The 18329-nt window shown below is 40.5% G+C and overlaps 1 protein-coding gene across 1 annotated transcript in view; it reads left to right on the top strand.

Annotated features, from left to right (window-relative positions):
- Nucleotides 1–18329, top strand: part of PCLO (piccolo presynaptic cytomatrix protein) — a gene marked incomplete at both ends in the record, with an annotated part of 105216 nt that overhangs the window by 57609 nt on the left and 29278 nt on the right. The window contains 9 exons of the mRNA XM_081330814.1: nt 3104–3240; nt 6891–6972; nt 8658–8783; nt 13487–13595; nt 14397–14464; nt 14868–15079; nt 15764–15814; nt 16890–17020; nt 17914–17940. Of these exons, the coding sequence (XP_081186940.1) occupies nt 3104–3240; nt 6891–6972; nt 8658–8783; nt 13487–13595; nt 14397–14464; nt 14868–15079; nt 15764–15814; nt 16890–17020; nt 17914–17940 (943 nt within the window). The remainder of the gene's footprint in view (nt 1–3103; nt 3241–6890; nt 6973–8657; nt 8784–13486; nt 13596–14396; nt 14465–14867; nt 15080–15763; nt 15815–16889; nt 17021–17913; nt 17941–18329) is intronic.

Here is an 18329-nt window from a genome sequence, read left to right as displayed (position 1 = left end):
TTGGAGAGGTCTTCAGGGCACTATGGTTAAGGATGATAAACCACATTATTGATTGTAACAAGTTAATCAACGCAAGATCTTGATTAAACAGACTTCAATGCACTTGCACCATGAACTCCCTTATCTCTGGGCTTCAAGCATCGCTTGCTTCCTGCCTCCCATGTCCCCTTGCCTGCTCGCATGGCCGTGTGAGGTGATCACGTGACCTGCCCCTGGGTGACCCACAGCTAAGAGACAGGTGGCCCGGTGGTTGCAGGTGGAGCGGGATCCCTGGAGGGACAGATGTGCCTGCTCCTTCGAGGCAGCGGCTTTCCCTTTCCCGCGGCAGAAGGGCGGCAGTCTGTCTCTCTCCGCAGATTCCTTTTGGAGATCGTGAGGCCGGACACCTGTAGCCGAGAGGGAGGGAATGTGGGCCTGACCACTATGAGGAAGCTGTTTAGCAAAAGCTTGGAGGGAGAAACTATGGCAGTAATTTTAAGGTGTGCAAGCGGAGGTCTCAGTTAAGGTGAAACAGTAAATGAATGGGTGGTTGAAGGGGGTTTATCACTACGCAAGAATGAAAAATATCGCTTACATACTGATATGTAACTTGATTTATAATTGCTCAGGCAGCAGGTAGATTGGTCATGTTTAGCTTTTCTCTGTTGGCCCAACAAAATCTTTTCTATTTTTGAAGGCTAGAAATTTAAAATAATGGATACAAATACTGAACTTTACACATATATCAATGCAGATTTTGGATGCATTACTACGTGTCACATCACTTACTCTGCAGAAGCCAGATCAACTTGTTAGAAATTGTTTTTTTGATCTCTGTCTACAGGCTCTAAATATTAAAGGAGCCACATAATATTTCACTGGCAATGTTATATCTGCGTGTTAGGCTTATATCCACTTTAACTGAATGCAGACCGAGCTGCTCGGTGAAGATTTGATCAAGATTGCGAGGCCCAAGAGCCAGTTTATAATAAATATAACTATACTAAAGAAGTATCGCCAACATCATAAAAATGCCCAGCTTTATACTGTATAATACATGGGGATCCTGCTTTATTGAAGCAGGTAAATACGTGATGTGGTAAAGGAGATATGAATTTTGATTTTATTGTTGAAACTTAGAAAAAGCTCTTGTGCCCAATTCTGTAATCTCAGAAAGCCTGAAAGCCAACGGTTGATGGTGGGTGCTTTTATGTTAGCCTTATTAAGAAAATTACTAAAAGGGATTGCTGGCTATTATCTCTGTCTATAAGAGCAGTAAGAAAGATAATCTTGACAATTTTTCTCTGTTAGCTTGTTCTCAATAATCAGTAAATTATACCCTGTAAATTTGATCCGTGCCTTCTTTTTCTGTGGTTATTATAGAGATGTGAAGTACAGATTTCTTATTCCTAAAAGAATTACTTGTCTGCTTCATCAGAGCCACATAGGTGTCAATCCTGAGTTCCCCTTCAGGGGCAAATATGACAAACAAATGCTTCTAGTTAAGGCAGATCTTATTCATTTTCCAACTGCATATGTGATTCTGTAAACACGTACATACGTGCATATATAAAATGTACATGAATGGATATACATATGTGTGTATATATATACTCTGTGTGTGTGTGTGTGTGTGTGTGTGTGTGTGTGTGTGTGTGTGTGTGTGTGTGTATGTGTATGTATGTCCTGTTACCACAATTTGTTTTGGTTTTGTTACACAGCTGCAGTAACATTTGTAATTTTAGAGGAATTATCAAGCATATATTATATTTCTGTGAATTACACTTTTAAAGCTTAATATTCAAATCAGTATTTTTAAAAATTAAGTCTATGTAAGCACATAGAAAGATTGGTTATTTTTATGGCTTAACTTTTTTTTAATTGTATGGTTCCCCCTCAGAATGTGTCCTCACCAATTCCATATCTGCAATAACTGCCTGGAAAGTTTTCAGAAGTAAACATTAAAACAATTCAAAAACCTGAGGAATCAACTTGTTATTATATTTTTATCCTAATCTAATTTATCTCTAATACTCCTCCCTTCTCCTGTTTTCCCCACAACAACCCCATGTTAATTCTTTTTAATTGTTTTTAATTTTTGTATTTCTTGTTTTAATTACCCTGTTAACCGCCCTGAGTCCTTTGGGAAAGGGCGGTATACAAATCCAATAAAATAAAATAAATAAAATAAAAATAAATGAGTAGGTTCAGCTGTGGGAGGGTGGCCCAGAGTCAGCCAGCCTGCCTAAGATGGCTCTAGAACTCACCGTCTCCTGCTTTCTACGGCAACCACAGCACCAAACTGCTTCTCATGTTGGTGACACCAAAACATCTGATCTCTACATTTGGTTGATGTGATCTCAGGGCCTGCATATAACTCAAGGACCACGGCTTAACCAACTGCCGCACAGTAGGACAATATATTGTCCATCAGTGTTTCTCAGCATTGGCAACTTTAAGAGAAGTGGATTCCAACTCCCAGAATTCCCCAGCCAGCATAAAGTTAAAAAACACTGGGATGGATAATGGTTTAGACACTGCACAACATATGGTATTTAATTAAAGGTCGATTTGTTATTATAGGAAAAAGAGGAAAGCAGAAACTATTGGTTGAATCTATTTGTAGGTTGTCCTAAGATTTAAAATCAGTTGATCACCAATATTTATATAAATGTTGGCAATGTGCTATAAGCAGGAAATATATTTTTAGAGTTATGCTTGAACTCTGAAAATTGATACCCAAGTTGATTCCCCGTCCAGTAGCAAAGCCACTCGCCACATTGCACGCAACTGGGATATACCGTATTCTGATCTTAGTGGCTACCATGGAAATGCAGGTAAAGGATAGTCTCCAAACACATACACATGTTTATGAAGCCACATTCAGAAATGTTAAATATTTAAGTAACTAAAGGCCAAAGGGATTAATTTATTGTAATATATACGCAGTCTTAATTAGGCACGGTCCATTTGTGTTTGTCTGCTTCAACTTTTGTGTGCTGTTTTTGCTTTGAAATGCATGCCCAGGTATGAGCTGCTCCGTGCATGCTGACTGTGCAACCGGGGTTGTTAGTCTTCTCACATCTCCCACTCAGAGCCTCTGCTGTGTCCTTGGTTTTCAAAGCCTACCACCTGCGTCGGGAAGAAACAGATTGGTTTGACAAACCTCGGGAGCCCCCTCTGGAGAATGGGCCTGCTTTTGATAGAAGGCTACCGGATAAGTTAGCCCACTCAAGACCACCGAGCCAGCATCAGGACCAAGTAAGAAGGCCATTTTTTTTTCAATCGAGAATATTGCTTAAGAAAGTCCATTGCAAGAAAACTCAATTCCCCAGTCATTTCACAACAAAATATTACAGGCTTTTGCAGCTCTTTTTAATGGTTCTCCCACTTACCTGCACCTAAGAGAATTAACATCAAGTGCTTTGACTAAGAAGACCAAATTGAAACGGTTCTCACGAATGAAGGCAAATCTACGTGTCCCAGGATAATGTTGCAGGATTCAATCTGGGTCAGTCACTGGGACCAGAAGGTTTTTAGCCTTCCGAGCTTTCGGGCTCAGGGAGAAGTTCTCTCACTTCTCTCTCGGAAGTCCCCCGAGGATGGGAGCTCAAGCACGAGTAGGGAAGCTCAGAAGACTAAAACCTCTGGTCCCGGTGACTGACCCAGATTGGACCCCAAAATGGTTCTCCCTGCTACTGCTGCTGGCAAAATAACTTGATGAGAATGCCAATAATTAGATTTATGCAATGGAGATCTGCCCCAAGCGTTTTAATCGCTTTCGGGAGCAGGAATACATTGGGGTGTCTGGACAGGCATTGTTGGGGAAATCCTGTCATATTCCCCACAAGAAGCATTTCTGGTCATGCTCTGGTTCTGGGATTGAATCAGCCACATATCTACTGTTCAGTTTTCCCCTGGGTCATTCTTAGAGGTTGGAACTGAATGCCCCACTAATCATAAGTCACTTCAGTTGGCCCCAACAGTGAACTAAACTGTTTCCTGCTAAAGGATTGGTATTCTGAAATTTCTAGATAAATTCTAAATTCTGTGCTATAGCAGTTGAAGTTGCTGTATATGAACAAATTCACTTTTTGCATGCTTGATTTCTGTTATAAACAAGGCTTATATGCTAGTTATTTTTCTTTAGCAGATGTTTTTGTGGGGACTCCAACCATCCATAAATAAGATTAAAAAATAAAATCTAACAACTCTTTGATGGGCAGCATCAACAAATTACACAAAATATCCAAATATTTATTTGGAATTAGCATTTTATCAAAAGAACTTTCAGTGCAGAGGTTTCAATTTTGGGCAGTTAAAAAAAATGTTCCCTCTATACCTTGCGCTCTCTCTCTTTTCCTGGCTTTCTTCAAGGTGCAGCTCTGACAGAAGGACTTTCCTCTTGCTTAGATACGTGAGAAATTACTAGAAAATGAAGCCATATTTCACAAAAAATGAAAACATTCGTGAAACCTTTTCATTCAGAGCTATCTGGAATGGCAGTGTTTTTGGTTAAGCCAATGTAATCTAAGCCAAGGGCTGGGAAATTCCTGTTTTTATAGGAATTACCAAAGAGTCGAACTGAACATTTATGCACTGCATGACCTAAGCAGTAAAGTCAAGCCAGCCCTTCTGCAGATTTTGCATTTTAAAGGCTGGCTTGACAACTGCCTTGCCTTATAAATTCTCTTGTCACATTGCTGCTTCTGTTACCATGCCGAAAAATGTGTTGAATGGAATGGGAGACCTGCACTATAAGGTTACTTATGTAAGCAGATAATAGCAGGCAGATTGTATAAGTGACATCTTTGTGTATTAGATTTTTTTACAACATTCACAAATTGGAAAACAAGTAACAGTTGATTTTACTTTCCTGTTTTTCTGCCTCAGCTGCAGCAGCAAAACTAATAAACTTTCTACAATCAAAACAAACAAGTATCCCAAATAAGTATAAGTAAATACAAGCAAACTCAAGCATCCATGCACCTCTCTGCAAAGTGTACTGTCCAATTTAAACAAACAAACAAAAAGGTTCAGAAACATCACTGCAAACCACAGCAGTTCCTACATTAATAGCATATTCCCCTCTTTCTGCCACCACACACATCTTATTTCCCCTCCTATAAACCACATTCTGGCTCAGATTGCAGAGAAATTTCTCAGTTGTCACCCGAAAGGCCTTTTTGAAACCAAACCTTTGTGTGTGTGTTTTAAAAAGGGGGGGTGGGGGGAAGGCTCATAGACTGAAAAAGGTGGAGGGAGTTTGTTTTGCTTGTTAAGTAAATTTTGAGGGAACATTCAATAAGCAATTTATCAGTAAAAACCAAAGGCCATAAAGAGATCAGAAAATTGAAAGTATTTTTCTCAAAGGGAACTCAACCACTAGTGTCTTCAAGGGGACATCAACTGACCATCCGGGGGAAGTGACTTGTCACTGACATCTGCTGGGAAGTTTATTTCAATTTTCCACTCCAAACTCTATCCTGGGATTACCTCATGGTCTCCTATCCAGCTACTGCATCTCAGATCCACCATATAGCTAAAAGAGGAAATGTGTCAAACTTGATCAATATTATTCCCCAGCCCAAAATTTCTCCTATGGTTGGTCCTAATAAATAGCTCAATAGACCCGGCTGTTACAAAAATACGGCCTATTGATCCTTGAAGCAGTGATTGTCAAGTGCGAAGGATCAGGACCACACATCAAGTCGCAATTTGAGAAGGATTTATAGTCCAAATCTACACACAAGGATCCAATTGACTAAATTGGTGCCAGATAAGGGTCAACGGAAATCAAGAGAGGTCGGACTTGGACCGTTCGTGGCAATGTAACAACTCTTAAGCTGATGACATAACAGAATAACAGAGTTGGAAGGGACCGTGGAGGTCTTCTAATCCAACCCTCTGCTCAGGCAGGAGACCCTATACCATTTCAGACAAATGACTGTCCAATCTCTTCTGATAAATCTCCAGTGTTGGAGCATTCACAGCTTCTGAAGGCAAATCATTCCCCTACTTGATTGTTCTAATTGTCAGAAAATTTCTCCTTATATTCCAGGCTGCTTCTCTCCCTGATGGGTCTCCATCCTTTGCTTCCTGTCCCGCCTTTAGGGGCTTTGGAGAAGAGCTTGACTCCAATAGAATGTAATCCTCGTAATTACAAATAGAGACATGCAGATAGAGACAGGTTCATATTACAATTTACATCTTCAGCTTAAGACTGTAATTGGGCATAGTGGTGATAGTCAACTTGTGGGTCATCACATGACTGACCTGATTGTATGACCTTTTTTGTGGTGGTCATTAAGTGAACACAATAGTCATTAAGCAAAGCCATTGTTCATTAGGGATGGGTTTTTTTGCCAGGAACCAGAAGTAAATGCCAGTTTACGGCAAAATGACCATAAACTGGGGTGACGTGGCTGCAGGATGCTGCAAAGGGCTATAAATGCGGGCTGGTCACCCAAGAGCCCAAAATGTGGTCACATAACTGCAGACTGGGTGGCCATCAAAACTTTGGAGCCTGGTCATGAATTGCTTCTGGGTGATTGCCTGACATTATACACATCTCCATAGAAGCAGCTCAGAAGGTCCATGGAGACCTTTAGTTCCAGCATGCTCTTACTGGTTTACTCCAATTTCTGTAGACCAGAATGGAAGAGCCACAGCCGTTAGCTGCGCTCACTGGCTCCCGATGCTTGAACCACAAAACGGAGACCGTCTCTTCCTCGGGATCAACATTACTGCGCACAGTCGCAGTGGACTAGCTCCCATGCTGTGTGCAGTTGCAAATACAAGTAGTTGTAAGAGGCAGAATGTATTGCCAAACTTAGTGTTAATTCAAAGTAACTATTTACCTAAGGGGTATGTCTTACCTTTAATCCACACTTGCGTTTTGTATTCCCTAGATTATTGGGAAGCCTATCCAATACACCTTCCCTCATGCAAGGCTGAAACTCTTGAGCGACCCAAAGGATCACTCTGTTTCAGGTAAAGCAAACTAGACTATCCAGCTTGGATTCTATGATAGCATGGACATGTGTTACGGGATGACTGAGTTGCATACAAAGGAATTATTCATTTCTGAGAAGGGTTAAAATTCTGCAGTGGTATAGAGCCCAATGCTTATTAAATGCTACTTCCTTAAAGAGAATAAAAGTTTTGCCAAGGTTATAATACAGCTAGTCCTCACTTAGCAGCTCTAACATTTGGTGACAGTTTGCAAATATGAAGACAATTTAAAAAATAAATTATCAATGTGCACGTTTATGACCAAATTTCATGAGCCTGACATCAAAAATTTTGAGTGGGAAATTGATTAGAATCTTGTCAGTTCCAGGCAGTATCTGAGGGTTCTAATCAGCTAATTAAGGTCCCGGAACAGCTTGTTAGCTTGCAGTCAGCACGTTTAAGCAATAACAGAATAACAGTCGGAAGGGACCTTGGAGGTCATCTCGTCCAGCCCCCTGCTCAAGCAGGAAACCCTGTACCATCTAAGACAAATGGATTGTCCAGTTTCCTCTTAAAATCTTCCAGTGTTGGAGCATCCACAACTTCTGGAGGCAAGCCGTTCCACTGGTTAATTTTTCTAACTATAGGGAAATTTCTCCTTAATTCAAGGTTGCTTCTCTCCTTGGTTCGTTTCCATCTATTATTTCTTGTCCTGCTCTCAGGTGCTTTGGAGAATAGGTGGACCCCCACCCCTTCTTTGTGGCTATCCCTCAAATATTGCAAGACTTCTCTCATGTCATCCCATCTTGGATGAGAAGCGAAACATTTTCAAGGGGAAAGTCCTGGTTTTTATATGTTGAAAGGAGCTTTTTTTTTAAACTTTTGTTGCAAGTCTGGCAAGGGAGAAAAAATAGTAAAAATTGATCAGGATTGCAGTCACTAAATGAAGACAGGGTCTACTGAAAAAAGCAGTCCATAAAAAATTTCTTATTATAGATTGGTTTATTTATTTAACTGTTTCTACCCCTTCTTCTTAAGAAGAACAGTTCATGACTTTCCATATTTGTTTCCTCCTTTTTGTTGAAAGTTTATGCTCAGAAATGCTGGAGAAGAGAGGCAGTTTGCTGCAGCAGTTAAAGACCCAGGATAGATGTATATGCACATCAGTGTTGCTGGATTTCTCTGTTTTACTCTGGATTTTTGTTGTGTTTTTGTTTGTTCTGCTTGAAAGGGAAAAACTTTTTCGATAAATTACATTTTTAGAAAGCAGCAAAGCAACAGCACTTGAGGAATGAGGATTAACCCCCACCCCCCACCCCCATCCATCTCCCACTTCCACTCTGGCATGTAAACCAGAGGCAGAGACAGACCTGGGGTGCTTCAGAGCAAGATTCCCATTGTAATTTAGAATTTCTGCCATTGGAAAAAAGGCATCATAATATTCCATAGAAAAACATTCTGAATCACTTTTGTTAGTAGGATTCTATTTTATTTTCTAAAAAGAAAAGTCACAGATTCCTTTATTCCAATCCTTGATATCAGGAATAGACTTGTCTCAGTTCTTAAAATATGTCTCTTAGCACAGCCCTAATCTCTCTCTCTCTCTCTCTCTCTCTCTCTCTCTCTCTCTCTCTCTCTCTCTCTCTCTCTCTCTCTCTCTCTCAAATATAAGTTTTTATCCTTATATTTTAAAAATTACTGTGTGTTTTCTTTTTTAAATGCAGGCAATGGACTTGGGATTCGAGTTGTAGGTGGAAAAGAAATTCCTGGAACCAATGGAGAAATTGGTGCCTACATTGCAAGGATCTTACCAGGTGGAAATGCTGAACAAACAGGGAAACTTATGGAAGGTACAGTGATCTGTTCTTTGTCCTCATTGATACTGATCAGTATTGCATGCGGAAAGATAACTTTCCTCAAGGAAAAATCTAGGAAGACCCAGTGAATAAGTGGAACGAAGTAGGTCAAGAAGTGTGTGTGTGTGTGTGTGTGTGTGTGCGCGCACACACACACACACACACACACACATATACATGAATGTATGTGTTGGACTTAGAAATGTACAAAAATAATTAGAATTTGGAGCACTTTTTCCCAGTTAACAGTTTCTACTTTGAATTGGGTCGCTCTGGCTGTTCCATGGGCTTAAAACATGAAACATTCTGCACAACAGTATATTCAGGTAGGGCCCATAATTTTCTTGAATAATTAAAAAATGATAAGCTGTAAATAAATTCTTAATAACTAGATGTGTCCACCATGACATTCATTTTGTAAATGGAGATACTGTCCCCAACAGTCTATTTGTAAAAACCTCTTCTGAAAATTTCAAAAATATTCACCTGTCATATATTAGATATCTTAAACAAATCAGTTGTGACCCTGACATACTTTAGAAAAGGCTACTAAAGCACAGCAGAGAAAACTGGAAGACCCCACTTATATTATTTATCAAACTTGCCTAGGAAAATTAAAATCATAACTAATACCTTGAATTGGACCCAGAAGCAAATCGGCAACCGATGGGGTCCACATAACAATGATTTTCCAGGGGGCATCATAGGGGCCCTTAAAAATGTCCATATGCCTGTCTTTTGAAACTTGTCCATATGCCTGTCTTTTGAAACTTAACATTAAGAAAACCAAGATCATGGCATCTGGCCCTCTCAATTCCTGGCAAATAGATGGGGAAGAAATGGAGGTAGTGACAGATTTTATTTTCCTGGGCTCCAAAATCACCGCAGACGGGGACTGTAGCCAAGCTCCGGATGGCTCCCGACCTTCGCTCCTTCCAGCATGATCTAAAAACCTACTTGTTTGAACAAGCCGGCCTGGTCTGATGGGTTTGGGTTTTAAATTATTGTTTTAATGTAATTTATTTATTGTATCGGGCACTATGGTTTAATCTGTTCTTAATTTTTGTATTGCGGTATTTTGATATTTATTGCCCTGTTCACCGCCCTGAGTCCTTTGGGAGAAGGGCGGTATACAAATTAAAATAAATAAATAAATAAATAAATAAATAAATAAATAAATAAATAAATAAATAAATAAATAAATAAATAAATAAATAAATAAATAAATGACGCTTGCTCCTGGGGAGGAAAGCCATGGCAAATCTAGGCAGCACATTAAAAAGCAGAGACATCACCCTCTCAACAAAAGTGTGTATAGTCAAGGCTATGGTCTTCCCAGTTGCAATGTATGGCTGTGAAAGGTGGACCGTAAGAAAGGCTGAGCGCCAAAGAATTGAGGCCTTTGAACTATGGTGCTGGAGAAGACTCCTGCGAGTCCCTTGGACTGCAAGGCGATCAAACCGGTCAGTCCTAGCAGAGATCGACCCTGACTGCTCTTTAGAAGGCCAGATCCTGAAGTTGAAACTCAAATACTTTGGCCACTTAGTGAGAAGGAAGGACTTACTGGAGAAGAGCCTAATGCTGGGAAAGATTGAGAGCAAGAGAAGAAGGGGACGACAGAGAATGAGGTGGCTGGATGGAGTCACTGAAGCAGTAGGCGTGAGCTTAAATGGATTTCAGAAGATGGTAGAGGACAGGAAGGCCTGGAGGAATGTTGTCCATAGGGTCGCAATGGGTCGGACACGACTTCGCAGCTAACAACAACATGCCTGTGTTCTGCACCAGCCGTAGCTTCCAAACAGTCCCCAAGAGTAGCTCCATGGAGAACATTGCTGAGAAACACCATATCAGCCATGGGTCAGCCACATGGTAGTAAAAGCAGCAGGCCAGAGGTGTCTATGGCTGCAATCTCTTGAGACAACCAACTCTTACCTAACTGATATTGGGATACATACAGAAGAACATCAAACTCTTGCAAGAATTTGGCCATTTGAAAACAAACATTTTGGTATGCATATCAGAGACAATTTGCTGTTACTAAACCCTAGTGTTTCCCAGACCACATCTGGGAACATCTGATCTAAAAGATAAGAAGCAAATCCATGAATGCTAGCTCCATCTCTATTGAGCCATGAATCATTGAGAATGTGAAGTATCTCTCTAAGAAACCATACTTATTTTATCTAAAAACTATTTAAAACAGTCTCTCAGATATAGGGGGATGGGAACCCTTTCCTGGATCCCTGCACTAAGTCACTCCTGCCCTGGTTGGTCCTCTTATAACTGCAACTGCTGCAACCTGCTCTGAGATGCAGAGCCATTGTTGCCATTCTTCTCTAAGCAATGCCTGCAATACCCGTTGTTATGCATGTCTCACTGTCTCTTATTTATTCATTACCTAGATTTTCAAAACAAACATATGACCTGTTAAACAGTATATTATTTGTGTAAGTGAAAGCAGCTCAAGAATTCTGCTTTTTTCCTAAGTGTAATTTAATTTGTGTGTATGTGTTAGAGAGAGATATTTGGTTTTGCATGGAGACTTTAAACAACTGCTAGTTAAGACATACTCCACCCGTGTCTCTACCAGGGTGGTAGAGTAATGTCAAGGTTAGGTCAGCTTTAGTTCCTGACCTAAATATCAGGACAGCAACTAATTGAACTTTAGCCTTAAAACTGTTTTTCTGTAGATACACCTCACTATAGAATAGAATAGAGCTGGAAGGGACCGTGGAGGTCTTCTAATCCAGCCCCCTACTCAAGCAGGAGAATCTATACCATCTCAGACAAGTGAATGTCTAGCCTCTTCTTAAAAATTTCCAGTGATGGAGTGCCCACGATTTCTGGGGGCAAGCTATTCCATTGGTTAATTGTCCTCACTGTCAGGAAGTTTCTCCTTAATTCCAGGTTGCTTCTTTCTTTGATCAGTTTCCAACCATTGTTTCTTGTCCTGCCCTCTGGTGCTTTGGTGAATAATGTGACCCCCTCTGCCTTGTGGCAGCCCCTCAGATACTGGAACACTGCTATCATGTCTTCCCTATTTCTTCTTTTCTTTAGACTAGCCAGACCCAAGTCCTGCAGCCGTTCTTCGTATGTTTTAGTCTCCAGGCCATTGATCATCTTAGTTGCTCTTCTCTGGATACACCTCAACCCATCTTCTGTTTCCTATATATTGTCAGTTTAACTGTCAGTTCAAATGGCTCTTGTATATCCACTGTTGATTTCTAAGTTGCCCTGCCTTGTTTTTTTTCCTTATTGGAATGGAGTATTTCTACTATTTTTATAGAAGTTCCCAACCTTGTCCTCCACTGGACCTCAGGACTTCTGTGAAGTCTCACCAAGTACATCACTAAAGTTGTTGAAATCAACAACTTTGAAATCACACGTGTGCATGTGTGGCTTTGCTTCAGTCTCTTATTCTGTAGCATCTGGAACACTGAGATGATGTTCCCAGTTGTTCTCCATTCTTCATTCAGCTTTTCTTCTTTGTTAGGGTCAACCCTCTGAGGGCCGATTTCCCTGTCCTTTGTTCAATTATCAGGAAAATTAAGAAACAGTGAGACCTTTGACAAACATCTTGCAATCTTCATCAATCTTTTTTTCCAGACCCAGCACAAAATCAGGTCTCCAAGTTCTTACGAAAGGTTATCATTCGGCATATTTGACTGATTATTGAGGCCAGTTTAGGATGTCCCATTAAATACATATTATGGAATCCGTGTTATAAGATGGTAGTTTTTTTCAGCCCAATTACTTCCTCTGTATACAAACTCCTTTATCTTACAAGAACATCCTTTTCCATCTCATGTACCTCCAATTCCTGTACTAAGGTATAGTAAAATCCTTTGTTCTAATACCTGTAACAGGGCTTTGCTTTGCTTTGTTTTGTTGTGTGGGTTTGTGCATGTTTGAACACTGCCCATATAAAAACTAAGGTCAATGTTACCATAAGGCAGAGTATGCTTCTGGTTTTGGGTGATAAAACTGGGAAGAGTTTCTGTTGGAAGACACAAGGAAGTGTGGTGTGGCTCCCCTTCATCTCTCATCAGAGAGCCAGAGCAGGAATTATAGTCCTGACAGAACCCAAGAAAACTTTGGTCTGCTCAGCATGGAAGGGAAGTCTACCCTGTTTAGACAGCAAAATACTTTGCGCTGGTCCTGCTGAAAAGAGATCAGTGTATGTAGGAAATAGTTGGCAAGAAAGAAAAATTAAGTGGGAAATATTCATTTGGCTGTGCTAGTTTTTAATGGAGAGTGTCCATATTGATTGAATATAGACCTCTACCTTCTGAACAAGAAATGTGCACAGACGCCTACTGATTATGACACTAATACCTTTGTTCCAGTTTGGGTCTCTGCGTCCATTCAGATTTTTCCTACCACAGAAAAGTCCGTGTTTGTCCCAAAGACTCCTTGTGCCACTTCATGCCAGGTCTTCTTCCCTCAATTTCCTTTTCCCCTTTCCCTCTTTATTCAGTTTATTTGTGACACAAAGATTTTCCATGAAGTATGGTAACAAGGTAAGCAAAATTTAAAATTAGCATGATTCGTGTGCAGTGAAAAGGTTTTGATCCTATCAGATCAAACCAGATGCCAATTGTATTTACGTTACACGTACAGCGGAAGGATTTTGCTTCGGGAAGGTTTTAGAGCCCATGGTGCTGATCCCAGAATTTGTCTTGTGCCCGCTTTCCTAGGCATGCAGGTGCTGGAGTGGAACGGCTTTCCTCTGATGGGCAAGACCTACGAAGAGGTCCAGAGCATTATCGGTCTCCAGAGTGGGGAAGCTGAAATATGTGTAAGACTGTGAGTTTTTCTTCATCTTCCTGTTTCCATTGGTTTTTTTGGGGTTTTCATGCTTTCTTGATTCACAGTTGTTAAGTTGCGAGCTGCACTTTATAATATTTGATATGAGAAGAAAATAAATGGAATTTTAAGTATTAAAGGAATATTCCCTTATTCCTTATAGTAAACTGATACATAAAGAAATGGAATTAATGAACCTTGGCTAGAACCTCTGCATTCCACTTGAGACAGATGTCAAAACAATATTAATATCAAAGAACATACTGACTCATTTTGAATTACAAAATAATCAACCACCATTTTTAAAAAAAACATTCTTTGGCAATGTTTAAACTAAATGGCTTCATAACATATCCTTCATTGCAAGAACGCTATTATCTTGCATTACACGTAGATCAAAGGACTTCTGGATTCAGATTTCAGCAAACTCGTAGGTTCTTCAACAAACCCTAATGGAAATCTGTTAGAGACAAGCACAGGACTATGGTTCAAAATTACTGTAAGGTGATTGTAAGGCACTCTGGGATTCATAGCACTGGAAAAAAAGTTTAACACACACGCACAAGTGGTTACTCATCTGGATATTGTGTAAAGTGTTTGTATTTTGGTGTAAACTACATTTCTTTCCATTCATAAATTCACCCTCAGTGTCACTCTTCCCAGCTCACAAAGCATCACAAAGATACTTATGGGAACCGCGTTCAGCAGCAGCTGCTTCATCTCCTTTATCTATCCTATCGCGATCGTTGGGGGTTAGGGTTAGGGTTCTTTTGGTCTTAGGTTTGTTGTTCCTCCTTTCAGGAATGTCAGCGTGCGGTCTGAAGGCGAGAATTCCCAACATCTGGAATGGCTTGAGCCGGGAAAGACAGGTAAATAACAGCATCTAACATGGGTAACAAACTGAGGTGGGAAGGATTTGGCTGCACTTAGCATACAACCTGTAGCTTTTGAATTTGTAGCGAGGGCAGTGTAGCAAGGGTGTGTGTATTTTTTCTTAGAGAAGTACAAAACGTTTCAAGTGCAGGAAAGTTCCATCTTTTCTCCCCAAATGGGTTGATCCAGGCATCCCAGCTTGGTTCCTATCTTCCCAGAGATAGTTTATCTGGAACCCAAAGTGTGAAATTCCAATATTTATTTTATTTAATATTCTGGATTTCTTTCTGGATGTTTTCCAGTTTGTTTCCTCTCATTGTTGCAAAAGCTGAGCAAACTGTAGGTGGGCAAGGATCACGTTGCTGTATTGCAAAACTGACTGAATTCTTGTGCTTGCAGTGGATAAAACAAAATCTCCAGGAGTCGATCCTAAGCAACTGGCTGCAGAGCTGCAAAAGGTTTCTCTGCAACAGGCTCCCCTGATGGCCTCTTCAGCCATGGAGAAGGGGTCCCATGGGCACTCTGGGTCAGCGTCAGCCGCCTCCAGTTCCGTGCCCAGCCCTGGGCAGCCTGGCTCTCCTTCCGTGAGCAAAAAGCGGCACGGCGGCAAGGTAGGAGGGTGCCTCGCCCTGGGTGGAGGAATAGACGGTGCGGATTAGGTTCTTTTGTTTCCTGCATTATCAGTCAGGTGGGGAGCAAGGTGTCTTAGGCCCAAGCGAGAGGCTTTCCTGACTGCCTGTGACTGCTCTGGGGGCTTCCCTCTCACTGTATGTGCCTGCTTCAGTCATGTGCTGACAGGCATTGCCCACACATAAACACACAACAGTTGATCCTGCATGGGGATATGATGAAGGTTGAGTCCCTTGTAAAGCCCTTCGAACTCTGGGATAACAGGACAGGATAAATATATTTAATAAATATGTAAAGCGTAAGACACTCTACTTACTGAGGCCCAAGCCTTGGATGTATTTGTACAGACAGAATCACTAATTTAATATTGTAATTTGACAAGAGAGATTCTGAAGTGTTTAAATTCTTTTAATGAAATAAATTATGGCATGTATCAATCTAGAATTGTTAATAAACAAGTCATCTTTGAGGCAAGGTATTAAAATCAATTACTGCAGGAAATATCACCTTTTTACAAAGTTTCATTTCAGCTCTGAAATTTTAAGCCACCAAATGAATGGTTCATTAATCTTAATTGTTTAAATTTAAGAATGCTGTGATAATTCTAATCCAGTTGTAAAGAGAGACAAATAACAATCAGTGCTGGTTTATTTGTTTTTAAATAGCCTGCTGAAGTCTCAAAGGGGGGTCCCCATCCCATAACTGGGGAAATCCAGGTAACGGCCTCATATTAAGTTATTTACCATTTACTTTTGTCAAAAAATATGAAATTAATTTTTCTGGTTTGTACTTTGAGATAAGGTAACAGTGCAATGGCTATTGAGAACAGTTTGGATGTTTGATACATTAATTGGGTTATTTGGTAAAGTGCGCTTTTTGTCTCATTTTGGCTTGGCTAAGCTGCAAACGGGGAGGGAGGCCCAAACCAGGGAAATAGGATGTAGTTAGACTGATGAGTTTGATGATGGTGATGGTGATGGTGATGATACTGCAGAAGGCTGCTTCATCGTTGACCAGATTCTATTCCTGTGCCTGTAATAGGAACCAATTTGGTATTTTCCTTGATGGGATTCAAAGAAATACATACTTAGTTCTGTTTCATTCCTTCCCGGAGGAATGTTGTTCCTGCTCCAGATCTGTTCTATAAGGGTATAATAAAGCTCAGCATATATTCCTATAGTTTATAAATCAATGTAAATTAATAGTGCATGTGAGCAAGAGCAAAGTTTTTAAAAATCCTCACTGGACGCCACTCAGCCTTTAGGTCCTTTATCATTTTAGAAACTTAAAAAGTAGGTTTCTGGATTCAGAATGTTAGAATGGACCCAGCAGTAGAGAGATGGTTCTATTTGCACGGGACGAGCTTTGCCGACTCCATTAGAGTTAGCCCAGATTGCCCTCTAGAATAGCAAGGACAGTGGACAGAAAGCTCAAACACTCCATTAGGGCTCCCTTTCCAATTATACAAAGCATTTCATGATCCATTGTCTATAATTACTGTTGCCCCCTCTCTGTATGGGCAAAGCTGGCTAGCCCTCAGATGGAATCATTTGCGCTGGCACCGCCATGTTCTGGAGATGAGCCAGACGAGAGAGAGACTTCATCTTTTGTGCCCAGCAGGTGGCAGTACTCAGTCAAACCGCTAAGGAAGCTTAGAATTTTCATCAGTTATACTAGCTATCAGGGCATAGTGGGGAAAAAAGTTTTAAACACATAATTTTAAAATGGCTTTATTTTCAGAAACAGAAATTCATTTCAGAAATAACTAACATGAATTAATGTTCTCCTTAGCTTCAAATCAACTATGACAAGCAACTTGGTAATTTGATTATTCATGTCCTTCAAGCCAGAAATCTTGCTCCCCGTGACAACAATGGTTATTCTGACCCTTTTGTCAAAGTTTACCTTCTGCCAGGAAGAGGGTAAGTGGAGGGACATTTTCACCCAAGGCAACAATTCTCATTCTTTCTGTTTTTAGGGGATTCTTTTCATGTCCAATAATCAGCATGTCTAGCTTCAAGGGGGTGGGGGTGGGGGGCTATTGAATGGTTTTTCAAGGGAATTTGTTATCAATCTTGTTAATCCTTTGGAGGCTCCTCCCTCTCTGGTCTAATTGCCTCCTAGGTAGCACCTCTTTCCCTCGTCCCCCCAAGGGTTGCATCCCCGGGTTGCATTGCAATGAATGAAGAGAGTTTACGTAAGGAATTTTCTACTCCGTACATTTTCTGCAAGGTAACACAGCATATTCAAAGCACTGATGAAGGGTGCTGTTAGTAGACCCCTTGAGACCTCATAAGGATGCTTCAAGCTAGGTTCTTTTCTGTCCTTCCGGTGAGAGGGAAAAAGTTCAGATCAAATCTGCTCCCAGGGTGAAAAGTTCCTTTTCTCTCTGACAATGTGACATTGAAATTTGTTTTTGCCATTGACCAGTCAAACCAGGATCAAGCTACAATTCAGTATTCTGATCAGCTATCGGTTTGTCATTCTCAGATATGACAGTTTATTCAAAAACATAAACAGAATCTTCAAAGAAAAGATGAATTCATGAATCATAATTCTGCACTTTGATATTATAGTATTTATCTATGATTGAGACCTAAATTGCTAATGCTGTTATGGGAGGGGGGGGCTTTCAATGGAGGGAAGTTCCATTATGATCTGCCCAATCTGTTTAACATTTCTTCTTTCCCCAATTTTCAACCTCTTTTGATATATGGTTTGCATCATGTTTTTATCTATTTGTATTCCTAATCTTTTGATTCCTGTATCCCTTTCTACTGCTTTTCGATGCATTGTTCCTTCACTGGGTTTGCAGCCAAGTCATGGTTGTCCAGAATGCAAGGTAGAGTGCTTTATTCTTTAACTGATGCTCTGTGCATGAACACATCCATACAGAATATACTCGTCTGCCCAAAACTCCAGTGATCTGCAAAGCGGGAAAGAAAAGTGCATTTCCCTCAAGAATGGCTGATCTGGTTATTGATGGCCAGAGGTGAAAAATGTATAATAGGCAACAAATTGACGCAGCAGCATCTTACCCCACCATTACTGGATTAATTGTGAAAGATCACAACTATTTTGATATATGCAGAAATAATAATGCACTGTCAATTAATGATCATTCTGAGAGCCTGTTCCAGTAAGGCATCAGACTAGTAACCAGGAGACGGTGAATTCTAGTCCCATCTTAAGCCTGAAAGCAGGCTGGCTGACTTTGGGCGGTCTCTCCGT

Source organism: Vipera berus (assembly GCF_964194415.1).
Source record: "Vipera berus genome assembly, chromosome: 6".
In the NCBI taxonomy this organism is placed as follows: Eukaryota; Metazoa; Chordata; class Lepidosauria; order Squamata; family Viperidae; genus Vipera; species Vipera berus.
The sequence above is the reverse complement of the archived record's forward strand: the minus strand, read 5'-3'. Positions and strand labels throughout refer to the sequence as shown.